At 37.6% G+C, this 13,586-nt stretch overlaps 1 protein-coding gene and 1 long non-coding RNA gene across 3 annotated transcripts in view; one reads left to right on the top strand and one right to left on the bottom strand.

The window, feature by feature from the left end:
- Positions 1-4,079: 4,079 nt before the first annotated feature.
- LOC127970069 (exportin-5) overlaps positions 4,080-13,586 on the bottom strand; it is a 173,632-nt gene continuing 164,125 nt past the window's right edge. For both annotated transcript variants that reach the window (XM_052572303.1, XM_052572304.1), the window contains exon 33: positions 4,080-4,737. In XM_052572303.1, the coding sequence (XP_052428263.1) occupies positions 4,588-4,737 (150 nt within the window). In that variant the 3' untranslated portion in view covers positions 4,080-4,587. The remainder of the gene's footprint in view (positions 4,738-13,586) is intronic.
- Positions 6,284-13,586, top strand: part of LOC127970074 (uncharacterized) — an 18,688-nt gene continuing 11,385 nt past the window's right edge. The window contains exons 1-2 of the long non-coding RNA XR_008156506.1: positions 6,284-7,444; positions 11,717-12,052. This is a non-coding gene — a long non-coding RNA (uncharacterized LOC127970074). The remainder of the gene's footprint in view (positions 7,445-11,716; positions 12,053-13,586) is intronic.

Here is a 13,586-nt window from a genome sequence, read left to right as displayed (position 1 = left end):
GAAATATTATGTGTGGTTTTGTATTTAATAATTTAATAATTGTATTAGCCTTTGAGTAAGGCCATATATTCAAACTCAGGAAATGAGTTAATCCGAGGATCATGTACATGCTGGGTTTATTTATTTGAAATATTTGTAATGTTCTTTAATGTTATCCAGGGTTTTTTTTTTTTTTTTTTAAGTATCGGTCTGAAAAGCGGGGCTCTTCTGGCGGCCTGCAGCCGCAGTGCCAGGGCATTTAGGGAGGAAGTAACGTGGCGCCTACGACGTCTTTAGCCTCTGAAAAATGTTCAGTGAACCCATGTACAGCAGTGCCCTTTCGGTGAGACTGGTGAGTAAAAGCCATTTTTTCAGCATCTCTGATCTCTGTCAGCGTCAGCCAGAGGTGGCACTCCAACACCACCAGGCTGGACATGATCTTGCCGATCGCTTGTGCTGTGGCCCTTGTAGCGTGCAGTGTGTTTTTCAGACCTATTCTAGCAGTCAGCATCAAGTGCCATATATATTTATAAACAGGAGAACTTACAGTTTAAGTTTAACTAATTTAAAGTCTCAATTTTCATTTTGTTTTCTCTAAGAATGAATGAAATGACAGAATTTTAAGAAAAATGCAAGCAACAGAAAGTTTGGATATTTTTCTTCAGAAAGTTGTGTCTGGGTGTTTTACGCTTCCAAATAAAATTTTGTTTACATATTCTATTCCCCAAGCAAGTTATAGCCATTTATTATATTGCTATCGATGCTATTAAGGGAAAAACAGGCCTATTTTGTTAACGATAGAGATGTGTCCAAAAAATGTTTTAATGAGTAACGAAAATGGAAAGAGTGTTATATAACAAACCCAAACAAAACAATTTTTTTTCTTCTTCTGAGAAATACATTTCCGATCTGAGTATAAACAAACACAAACTATGTAGCATATAGTAAAAACAGTTGCACAAATTGTCTTCAACAATACAGTGCAAAAAGTGCAAATGATTCACAAACTACACAAAATTAGTGAGAAATATTTAGAGTGCAACAGAAAAAAATAGTGAAAATATATTTATGAACTATATAATTATTTTAATATAAATAATATAAATGATAGATTCGTTGGCTGTAATCTGTGTCAGAATCGATTTTATCCGGGATATCGCCTAGCAACCCAATACATAAATTCCAGTGCTTTATCAGATATGTACCACTGTTTCATCTTTGTTTTTGATTTGTTTTATGTCAAAGTACTCTGTCGTGTGTTTTTTGTGCTTTTTCAGAGTGTTTTCTCATGCAAAATGTGTTATTTTGTGTTTGTATTCATGCACTGATGGCAGACTTTACTTTCACTTTTCACTTTTATTTCTAAAGAAATAAGTTAGGCAGTAGTTCAAAAGACTACTTATTGGTTGAATATGGGGCAGATTGAACCAATCTGGGCACGGGGGTGTGAATAAGCGTCAACAATCATTTCGGTTTGGCTCAGAGGAACGAAAGCATTGGTTTCTTCTGACGAATCAATGTTGTCAAAATGTGATTATGTAATCAAGTACACTACGGCGCCTCTGAATATCCAAATGAGATAATATCTGCTTTACATCACTTTTTAAAGCATTCAGATTGGAATAGCGGTTCAAAAGTTATTAAATTTCTTTGAGGGTTAAATGCCTCCTAGTGCTCTTGGCCAAACCCATCCATACTGCGGAGAAGTTTGGCTTGAAACACTTGGAGGATCGCCATTGTGTGCAGCACTGAGCCGGCTACTCGAGGCCCAGATCCTCCATGGCCTTTGCGAGGATGTGGATTAGCTCAGTGTCTTGCCTTGTCCTCTGCACCTGAGGGGGCGGGGATACTTAGGGGTCATCGTCGGAATCACCCTATTCCTCCATTTCTGACGCCGCCAAGGTCACAGAGTCATTGGCGGTGAAGTCATTGATGATGAATGAGACCAGTCCGCTCAAAGCTGAAGAGGGGCGCTGGTCCTCAATAGCAAAGCAATCGCTGAGTCGACACAACACTGCTCGAGCCTGCTGAGAGAGATCCGCAGCCCCAGGCTATGGCGGGGGGCTTGACGGAACAAGGCGGCCCACGAGCACAGACCGGAAAGGCTCATGCTCTTGCAAAAAGAGCACGAGTCCTCAGCGAGCACAGCCTCTGCGTGGAACGCGGCTGAGGCAGGCAGCACACTCGCTGTGTCCATCTCCATCGTGGAAGAGCCCCTTGCATGAACCACACTCACGGCCAAACATTTGGAACAATGCGAGCTGGGAACTTGTTCTTTGGAAATCGCTCTTTGCTTGGATGCCGAATAAGGAAAAAATTAGTTTTCCAATACATAACGGGAGTGAACGTTCGAAAGGGAATCAAATTTGTGAAAAAGTCATGGGGAAATGTTCCACCTGCAAATTACACCTACACATATACATACACACACAAGCTTGTCATGGTAATCAAATATTTTATACAGTCAATACTGGCAAATGACAACTATCTTTACAGGCCTCGACATTAAGCTTTGACGTGAGCTTGTCCTTCGGACAAGTAAATCATTCATTCACTTGTCAGAGTAAAAAAAAGTTTGTGCCAAATGTAATTTATTATGAAGTCTCATCTCAATCCGTCCACTGCAGAGGAAACACAGAAGCTCCATCGAAAGTGCCATTTAGATGTATTTATGAAGATAGGTTCCATAAATTAATTTACTCAATTGCAAATGCATAAATAATGGTATTAGATTAAATGTTTTATGTTTTGACGTACAAATATGGAATATTGGAAAAATGCAATAATACTTTTAAATTTGAAATTAAACCACCAGTAGGTGGTGGCAAGTCACTGTCTTTATGTGTGAATCAACCGATTCATTCAAATGGCTGATTCATTCAATAAATGAAGTAACCATTTTTATAAATGGCTCACAGAATCATTGACTCGTTCAAAATTGCTGAATCATTTATTAACAAAAGACAGTTGTGTGTTGTTCAGAGATGCACGACTGTTCTGCTGTGGCTTTGCTTAGAACTATTTTCGTTAGCAAAATGGAGCAAAAACTATCCATAATGTGACTAAAATGTAAGTCAGTTAATATTACTTATTAAGTTTATACAACTTTAGTTAAATAAACATCACATTTGCAATTCAGCTGAAAGTCAGGAAAACATAATTCCTGGTCGTGTGATGTTGCATATAATATAGAATATTTTTGTTCATGTTTGTTTCTTTGTGTGCGCTGTTGTGCTTAAAGTTTTGATTTCTCCATGAGTCAAACAGGCCACACGAGCCTTAACTGATGCTTCTCTGATACTGTATATATAGATTATCTGTTATTAGTCACCATTTACACTTAAAGTCATAAAATCAGGATAATTCTTGCAAAAGTTTCAGTGCTGCCTTATATATTGTTTTTTATTAAAATTTCAATCAGGTTACTTGTCCGGTCGGGTAAGTGAATTTCTCTTTCACTTGCCCCTTCACAAAATCCACTTGTCCCACACAAGCGGACAAGCGTTAATGTCGAGCTCTGCTTTATATTTACAAACTTAAAGGGTTAGTTCACCCAAAAATGAAAATTAAGCCATAAATTACTGACCGTGAAGTCATATAGGTGTATATGACTTTCTTCTTTCTGACAAATCCAGTTGGATTTATTAAAAAAAAATTGTCTTTGGTCTTTCAAGCTGTTTGATGCCACTTAGCAGATGTTGCACTGCATCATTCCTTGAGAAGTTTGAGAAACTAAAGTAATAGATCTTTGCTTCCTTTTCTCCTGGTAACAAATGTTGTTTTTCATTTTGCTTCTGTTTTACAACAGTGAGTGCAAACTAGATTAAAGTGATTACATTTTGAATATGGATATTTTTTTACAAAAAGGCATTGATTCACTACAGAAGGCCTTTGTTCATCCCGGAGCCGTGTGAAACACTTTTATTTAATGGATTAGCTTTTTATAAAAAAATCTCTTGGACTGATGTAGTGCAATACCACCTGATGTAGTGGCATCAAACAGTCATATACACCTAGGACGACTTCAAGGCGAGTGATTTATGGCCTAATTTTCATTTTTGGGTCAACTAACCCTTTAAGAAAGCGTTCATACAATGTAATCTGTCCAATTATGCATTTATTAAAAATTGCAGTGTATAAATCACAACACTGTTTACACAATCTGTACACACACGTCAAATGGCAAAAATTGTTGAATGTGTTATTTATTTAAAAGTTGGCCTTTGCATCATAATGGAATGTAATGCTGAATCAGATACTCAGAGAATAACAAGCCTCTAATTAACAAGCTTTCTAATATAACTTTTTCAAAAGGTATTTGTTTTTTAATTTTTAATTTTATTTAATTTTTTCAATGAGGTGCCCTTACAACAATTTTTTTATTATTCAATAAATGATAATGATACAGGTATATTACATAAAAAAGGAGAAAAAATAATTATAATAAAAAAAAAAATTACATCCAAATAACATTTAACACAAATGTCCTTGTCGTCTTTCCTTATTAAAAAAAAAAACATTCATGCTCCAAAAAGCCCTTTCAGTACTGTACTACACAGAGAAGTTTCAATGGCAATGAAGTGAGGCTATTGCGAAACTGTGATTCTCTCAGCAATTGTCATTGTCAGAAGAGAATAGGGTAATCAGACCTGCAGTTTCAGTGTTCTCCAGCACATCTCTCGTAGGCTTTGGCTTTTTAAACAGAGATGGAAGATTTCGGATATGTACTTCCTTCTTAAACTGCTGTCCCAGGGGTTTCTATCAGTACACACACAAACACACACACAAACATTTCAAACAAATAAAATTGCATACAGTTAATCAGACATCAACTTATAGTACATCATGAAATTACAGTGCAAGTTACACAAATAATTTATGACTAATTTTGCACTGTAAAGCAAAAAAAAAAAAAAAAAATATAGCCACATTCTTCTAGGTCAATGGTTCTCAAACATCTTAGTCATTTTCCGGACGGGCATTTAAGATATTTCTGTGTACACTCCCCCCCCCCCCCACCCCCAACTTGTCTCAAAGTATTTTGGAAAAAAAATTCCACATGTAACACACACGCCCTTGTAAAATAACTACCTTTCATGAAACATAATTTGTATGAAACCCAGAGGCATCATGCCCAAGTGCCCCCTCAGAATCTGTAAGATATTCATTTCACAGTATAAACAGCTTCAGTGATTTTAATGGGAGTTTTCGAGAGTGCTTTAATTCTACACTGTGAAAAACTTCTTTGCTCTATTTCTGTACAATGAAAGTGTTATAAGTAAATTAAATATAAATTCAGTCGTATTAATGTGAATGTGATGAAAGAAGTCATTTTCAGATGCAATAAAAAAAATTAAAAACCCCGGATAGCCTAGATTAGGCCCAGGCTCTGTTCTGAAGTATAAAATAATTATAATTACTGTTAACCCAGAGTAACAAATTTTAACGTCAGAGGAAAAAAATATATGAATCGTGTATAGGTTTAATTTTAACGGATTAATCACCTATTTTCATTTGCTGCATGTTTTTTTTATTTTGCATGAGTTTGTGAGAGGAAAAAAATGTAAGTCAGGTATAAGTTGCATTATATTACATTTAGTAATAATAACGGCTGGCCTAATAATGTTATAATGTACCAACAGGATATTTTTAGTTCCCTTCACTTCACTAATTCCCTTTAGTTCCTACAACAAATCCTTTAAATTTAACAAATTTATCAGAACAAAACAATTAAAAATATATAATTCTAATAGATAAATATAATTGCAGTATATAATAATATAGGCTTAGTAATTTAAAAAAAAGTTAAGCATAAGGTAATGTTGGGCTTTCTCATTCGGGAGAAATCCAAACGTTTCCATATTCGTGATGTTGCCCATTTGAAGCCTAACTATTATTCATGAGGTAAATAGGGTGTGTAGTTCATGCGTGTTTCAGTATAGATGGAAACAAAATCATAATTAACAATATGTCAAAGTGTTAACGCTGAATGTCTGGTGAACGACTGCTGTTTCCAGTGAATATGTGCGTGAGGCACCAGCACGATCAAACAACTGAAACAATACTTAATTTTTGGTCACACATAAGGCATAATTCAAAAATGCAAAGTGTTGGTAGTTTGAAAAATCAAGAATAAATAAAGCTGCAAGCAGCAATGAACGGGCCCTCGCACCCGGGCTCACCGGCAGCGAGTGGATTTAGTAAATAGGTGAACGGTGAGAAATATGCGTTTAAACTCATAAATATAAGTATAATATATCAATGTTTATTCCATATATGTGCCAATCTTCATTTTGCCAGCAGGTGGCGCTTTCATTATAATGGAATATTGGCCTTCAGATGTGTTCAGGCCAGGACTCTTATCGAAAATGTGAAGTTTGGGGAAGATCGAACAAATTATGCCTGAGTTACAACAACTTCTCTTGCTGTGGCGAGACATCAAAATTTGTCATGACGCCATGGACATGCCCTTTAACAAAAACTCAAGATCTTTACAAGTTAACATTGCACAGGCCTTTAGATAAGACTGACTACAAAAAATACATTAATCTCAAAAAAATTCTAGGAGTAGTTTGTCACAGCATACAACATGTCACTTCCTGTTGCCAGCAGGTGGCGCTATGACTATAACTGAATATGGGCATGTAGATCTGTTAAGGGCAGAAGTCTTATCTAACATGTGAAGTTTGGGGCAGATTGGACATTGTAAGAGTAACAGCAACTTCCTTTTTCATGGCGAAACATCGAATTTTGTCAGGCCGCCATGGACACGCCCTTTAACGAAACCTCAAAATCTTCGCAATTTAACATCGCAAACACCTTTAGATTTAACTGACCAAGTTTGGTGTTGATCTGAATATATCTCTAGGAGTAGTTTGTTAAAGTACAACCCCTGAAAATGGCAAAAACAATGCCAATTTTGCAGAGAAAATTCTAAATAACCGACTTCCTGATGGGATTCGGATTTCGTACCAAGAGACTTTTTTGTAGGTATTGGTGTGTTACATGTGTGTACCGATTTTTGTACATGTACGTGAAAAATAGCTCGAGGCGCACTCCATTGAATGTGCATATGCACTCCGTTGAAAGTTTATAGGTGGCGCTATCGAGCCATTTTGCCACACCCAATGGAATGTTGGCCTTCAGATCTGTTCAGGCCAGGACCCTTATCACACATGTGAAGTTTGGGCAAGATCGGACACTTTATGCCTGAGTTATAACATCTTTTATTCCCACGACGAGACGTCGAACTTCGTCACGGCGCCATGGACACGCCTTTTAACAAAAACTCAAGATCTTCACAACTAAACATCACACAGGTCTTTAGATTAGACTGACCACAAAAAAGACATTGATGTCATAAAATTTCTAGAAATAGTCTGTCACAGTGTAAAATATGTCACTTCCTGTTGCCAATAGGTGGCGCTATGACTATAACTGAATATGGGCATGTAGATCTGTTCAGGTCAAGAGTCTCATCCGACATGTGAAGTTTGGGGCAGATTGGACATTGTATGTCTGAGTTACAGCAACTTCCTTTTTCATGGCGAAACATCGAAATTTGTCAGGCCGCCATGGACACGCCCTTTAACGAAACCTCAATTCCTTCGCAATTTAACATTGCAAAGGCCTTTAGATTAGGCATACCAAATTTGGTGTTGATCTCAATAAATCTCTAGGAGGAGTTTGTTAAAATACAGCACATGGAAATGACCAAAATTACACAAAATTTGCTCATAATATTAAAAATAACCGACTTCCTGTTGCGTTTAGAATTTTGCTCCAAGAGTCTTTTTTGTAGGTATTGGTGTGTTACATATGTGTGCCAATTTTCGTGCATGTACGTGAAACACAGCTGGAAGGCTGTTGATTTTCTTAGTATAGGTGGCGCTGTCGAGCCATTTTGCCACACCCTCTTCTGAATCCTATATCAGACGAAAATTTTTACCAGGTTTGACGCGTGTGCAAAGTTTCATGACTTTTTGAGCATGTTTAAGCCCTCAAAAATGCGATTCATTCGGGGGAAGAAGAAGCGGAATAATAATAATAATAATAAATATAGCTGCAAGCAGCGATGTCGGGCTCAAGCCATCAGTGCAACGCCACCCCGGTGGCATCGGGAAAACTGTGCCCAGCGGGCATAAGCATTTACAGTAACCCTCTGACAATCAAGTTTTAAGGGATGCAGCAGTTAAAGGGTTAATCCGACCAATCTAGACTTTGAAATCACATACACAGAACAATATATATAACTTTAGTAACGCTTTATTTTTATATTTATAAAAAATGTATAAGGTGTGCATTGTAGCTGACACCTATATGAACACATTACAATTGTTTTGTGACTGCAAGTCTTTCTTTTCTTGCATTTGAGCCCATGTGAAAAAGTAGCATAATTTACATATGACTTACAGTTTGTTGTAATAAATATCAAACATTCAAATTAATTGTGCATTATAGCTGTCACCTAGATGAACAATTACAGTTGTTTTTATGACTGTAAGTCATTCTCTTCAAATGCTACTGACGTTAGAAAAGTGTATAACAATATCACATGTAACTTTAGAGACCGGCCCTAAATTTGAGACTCTCGAATGTCCAATGTCAAGACAACTTTATGCCTGTTTTTTTTTTTCTTTAGTTTTCTTTTCTCTGTGCCGGATTGCTGATGTCCTATACCCAGGCATAGATGTCCATCCATAAATTACGAACATTCAGCCGCAAACATGAGGTGTGAGCGGTCGCGAGCACAGATGGGAGAATGGCGCATGTTTGGTTTTTTTTTGTTTTTTGAGCAACTGGGATGGTGCCCCCTCTGGGAGTTGGTGCCCTACGAAGACTGCATACTCTGCATATAGGGAGCGGCAGTACTATCTGGAAGATATATTCCTCAAACCGTCGTACAAAAGGAGGTGATGCTAATCCTTCAAGAATTGCTCAAAAGCTATTCAAGTGTACAGTTTCCTTTTATTGCATCTTGAAATAAATATTTCTGAATTCTGAATCAAACTGGGTTGTGTTTATTCATTTATTTTATAAGACAACTGAGACTTTAATCTATTTTGTAATATATGTGCTTTTAAACCAAGAACAATTTATTTATAGATGTATTACTGCTTAATAATGACTATTATTGAGGGAAAAGGCTTTATAATCATGGACTATTTACTAATGCTTAGCTAATGAGTGCAGTTATTATAAAGTGTTACCAATGCATTTACTAATGTTAACAAATTAGACATTATTATACAGTGTTACCAAATCCTTAAATAATTTATTAGTGTTTTGTAATGATTTTAATGACCTATAAGCATTTGTGAAATAGTTTTGCTTGCATTGCAGCTTTATCTGTCAGTTGAAGAGTTTTACTGTTACATCCATGAGATTAATAAATGTCATGTCACGTCACAGGTTGTCATAGGTCAGTATCAAATGAGTTTGAAATTATTATTTGCAGCACAAATAAGGATTCTTATGATGTTTTTAAATTCCTAAAACTGTCAGAAAAGGATAAGGCCTAAGAGATTTCTTAACCTGTAATGAAAGGAAAAAACACCACCATTAGCAACAACAAAAACAATAACAATTTAAAATACTGATTTTTTTTCCTGATTATTAAAGGTGATTAGGTCTCTCTCTCTCTCTCTCTCTCTCTCTGCCAGACAGCCCCTCCCTACAATCCACATACACTGTCAGTCACCAAACATTCACAGTCACCAACCCCCTCACACTCCCCCTCCCTCTCCCCCTCCCTTTCCTTACACAGACAGAGTGGCCAGAGTGAGATCATGTCAGTTGAGAAGTCTGACAGTTTTTTAATTTTCTGTTATCCATACAGTGTTGTAAAGTCGTGAAACTATGCATATTTCCTCAGAATGATTTTATCTTTGTATGAAAAATGCTTTGAAGTGTTTGGAAGCTGCAATTTAAACATACAAGACAATTAATATTTCCCTTTTTACTGTCATTTCAAAAAATCACCACGACAAAACCGTTCAAGCTAACCAAAATCCGTTCGCAATTTAAGTTCCTCAATGTTTTTTCAACATGTAGACAAAGTTTGGTGAGTATAGTGAACATTTCCTGTGAGGAGTATGCATTAAATCAGAGCTCAATTTAAATATTCAAATCAAAATAGCCAACTTCCTGTTGGTCGTAGCTGATGACTGTGAATTAGAAAGTTGTCTGTCTTGAAAAGAACAATTTATGTACCAAGTTTGGTGTCTGTAGCTAAAACTAACCCCCCACTTTTGACAAAAGGTGGCGCTATAGAATGCCTCCTTCACGCCCTTTTAAAAGCTTTTTCCATTGTCTAGCTATCACTAATACTGATGTGTTTTGAGTTTCATGTAAATCTGAGCTTGTTTTCTGCCTCAAACTCACCATAACAGAACATTCAAGCAACACTATATCAGATATCAATATCCCCACAACAGATTTACATCGGCCGTGTTTTGTCATTATTCTGATGAAGTTTTAAGTAAATAGAGTAAAAATAAGATGCTGAATTCAAAGCATTTGGAAAATGACACACTTCCTGCTGCCAGTTGGTGGCGCTATAATGTTGACTCTTAATAGTCACATATATACGATCGGTATCATACAATGAACAAACCAATGAAGTTCAATCAAATTCAGGAAATGTATGTGGATGTTATTAGACAGTTCCTGTTTCTCATTTCTCGCCATAATTTCCACGCCTCGCCATGGGCAAACCGTTCGAGATATCAAAAATCCCCTCGCAATTTTTCATCCCCAATGTCTTGAGATCATGTTCACCGAGTTTCGTGGCGAACGGGTTGAAAACCTCAGAGGAGTATTCCAAATTCCAGAGCATGCTTTTTTCAAACAGCCCTGAATAGCTGACTTCCTGTTGGGCGGAGCCTATAACAAAGTGTGAAAGTTGTTCGGCTCAATGAGATCTATAAGTGTACCGAGTTTCATATAAATACATGCAAGTCTGTGTGAGCTATGGTTCAAGATTTCTGAAGGTGTTCCAGGGGGCGCTGTAGAGTGCCTGTGCCACGCCCGGGTCCCAGCCTCTGCAGCGTCCTGATGGCCGCAGATTCCAATGTGTGTGCCAATTTTCAAGAGTTTTTGAGCATGTTAAGACCCCTAAAAACCCCCGGAAGGTTTAATAAAAAATAAAAATAATAATAAGAATAATCCTTAGAAGAACAATAGGGCTCTTCGCCCCTTCGGGCTTGAGCCCTAATTAAAGCTGCAAGCAGCGATGAACGGGCCCTCGCACCCGGGCTCACCGCCATCGTGTGGCTTTAGTAAAAAGGAGAACGTTGAGAAATATGCATTTAATGTCCTAAATATAAGTGGAATATATCAAAGTATATCCCATATATGTGCCAATCTTACCGTTGCCAGCAGGTGGCGCTATCATTATAATGGAATATTGGCCTTCAGATGTGTTCAGGCAAGGACTCTTATCAAACAAGTGAAGTTTGGGGAAGATTGAACATTTTATGCTTGAGTTACAACAACTTCTCTTGCTGTGGCAAGACATCAAATTTTGTCATGGCGCCATGGAAACGCCCTTTAACAAAAACTCAAGATCTCCAAAAGTTAACATTGCACAGGCCTTTAGATTAGACTGACCACAAAATATATGTTAATCTCAAAAAAATTATAGCAGTAGTTTGTCGCAGTGTAAAATATGTAACTTCCTGTTGCCAATAGGTGGCGCTATGACTATAACTGAATATTGGCATGTAGATCTGTTCAGGTCAAGAGTCTTATCCAACATGTGAAGTTTGGGGCAGATTGGACATTGTATGTCTGAGTTACAGCAACTTCCTTTTTCATGGCGAAACATCGAAATTTGTCAGGCCGCCATGGACCCGCCCTTTAACGAAACCTCAAGTCCTTCGCAATTTATTATCGCAAAGGGCTTTAGATTACACTGACCAAGTTTGGTGTTGATCTGAATAAATCTCTAGGAGGAGTTCGTTAAAGTACAACCCCTGAAAATGGCAAAAACAACACCAATTTTGAAGGGAAAATTCAAAATAACCGACTTCCTGTTGGGATCCGGATTTCGTACCAAGAGACTTTTTTGTAGGTATTGGTGTGTTACATGTGTGTACAAATTTTTGTACATGTACGTGAAACATAGCTCGAGGCGCACTCCGTTGAAAGTGTATAGGTGGCGCTATAGAGCCATTCTGCCACACCCGGTGGAATATTGGCCTGCAGATCTGTTCAGGTCAGGACTCTTATCACACATGTGAAGTTTGGGGAAGATCGGACATTTTATGCCTGAGTTATAACATCTTTTATTCCCATGGCGAGACATCGAACTTCGTCGCGGCGCCATGAACAAGCCTTTTAACGAAAACTCAAGATCTTCACAACTGAACATCGCACAGGCCTTTAGATTAGATTGACCACAAAAAAGACATTGATGTCATAAAATTTCTAGGAGTAGTTCGTCGCAGCGTAAAATATGTCACTTCCTGTTGCCAATAGGTGGAGCTATGACTATAACTGAATATGGGCATGTCAATCTGTTCAGGTTCGGAGTCTCATCAAACATGTGAAGTTTGGGGCAGATTGGACATTGTATGTGTGAGTTATAGCAACTTCATTTTTCATGGCGAATCATCGAAATTCGCCAGGCCGCCATGGACACGCCCTTCAACGAAAACTCAAGATCTTCGCAATTTAACATTGCAAAGGCCTTTAGATTAGGCATACCAAATTTGGTGTTGATTTGAAGAAATCTCTAGGAGGAGTTCGTTAAAATGCAACACATGGAAATGACCAAAATTACACAAAATATGCTCATAATATTAAAAATAACCGACTTCCTGTTGGGTTTAGAATTTCGCTCCAAGAGTCTTTTTTGTAGGTATTGGTGTGTTACATATGTGTGCCAATTTTCGTGCATGTACGTGAAAAATAGCTGGAAGGCTGTTGATTTTCTTGGTATAGGTGGCGCTGTCGAGCCATTTTGCCACACCCTCTTCTGAATCCTATATCAGACGAAAATTTTCACCAGGTTTGACGCGTGTGCAAAGTTTCATGACTTTTTGAGCATGTTAAAGCCCTCAAAAATGCGATTCATTCGGGAGAATAATAATAATAATAATAATAATAATAATAATAATAATAATAAACAAAGCAGATACAAGAGGGTCCTCGCACCTCGGTGCTCGGGCCCTAATAATTAAAGCTGCAAGCAGCGATGAACGGGCCCTCGCACCCGGGCTCACCGCCATCGTGTTGCTTTAGTAAAAAGGTGAACGTTGAGAAATATGCATTTAATGTCCTAAATATAAGTGGAATATATCAAAGTATATCCCATATATGTGCCAATCTTACCGTTGCCAGCAGGTGGCGCTATCATTATAATGGAATATTGGCCTTCAGATGTGTTCAGGCCAGGACTCTTATCAAACGTGAAGTTTGGGGAAGATTGAACATTTTATGCTTGAGTTACAACAACTTCTCTTGATGTGGCAAGACATCAAATTTTGTCATGGCGCCATGGAAACGCCCTTTAACAAAAACTCAAGATCTCCAAAAGTTTACATTGCACAGGCCTTTAGATTAGACTGACCACAAAATGTATGTTAATCTCAAAAAAATTATAG

Source organism: Carassius gibelio, chromosome B13 (genome assembly GCF_023724105.1).
Source record: "Carassius gibelio isolate Cgi1373 ecotype wild population from Czech Republic chromosome B13, carGib1.2-hapl.c, whole genome shotgun sequence".
NCBI lineage: Eukaryota > Metazoa > Chordata > Actinopteri > Cypriniformes > Cyprinidae > Carassius > Carassius gibelio.
Note: the sequence above shows the minus strand (reverse complement) of the source record. Positions and strands in the feature narration are given on the sequence as shown.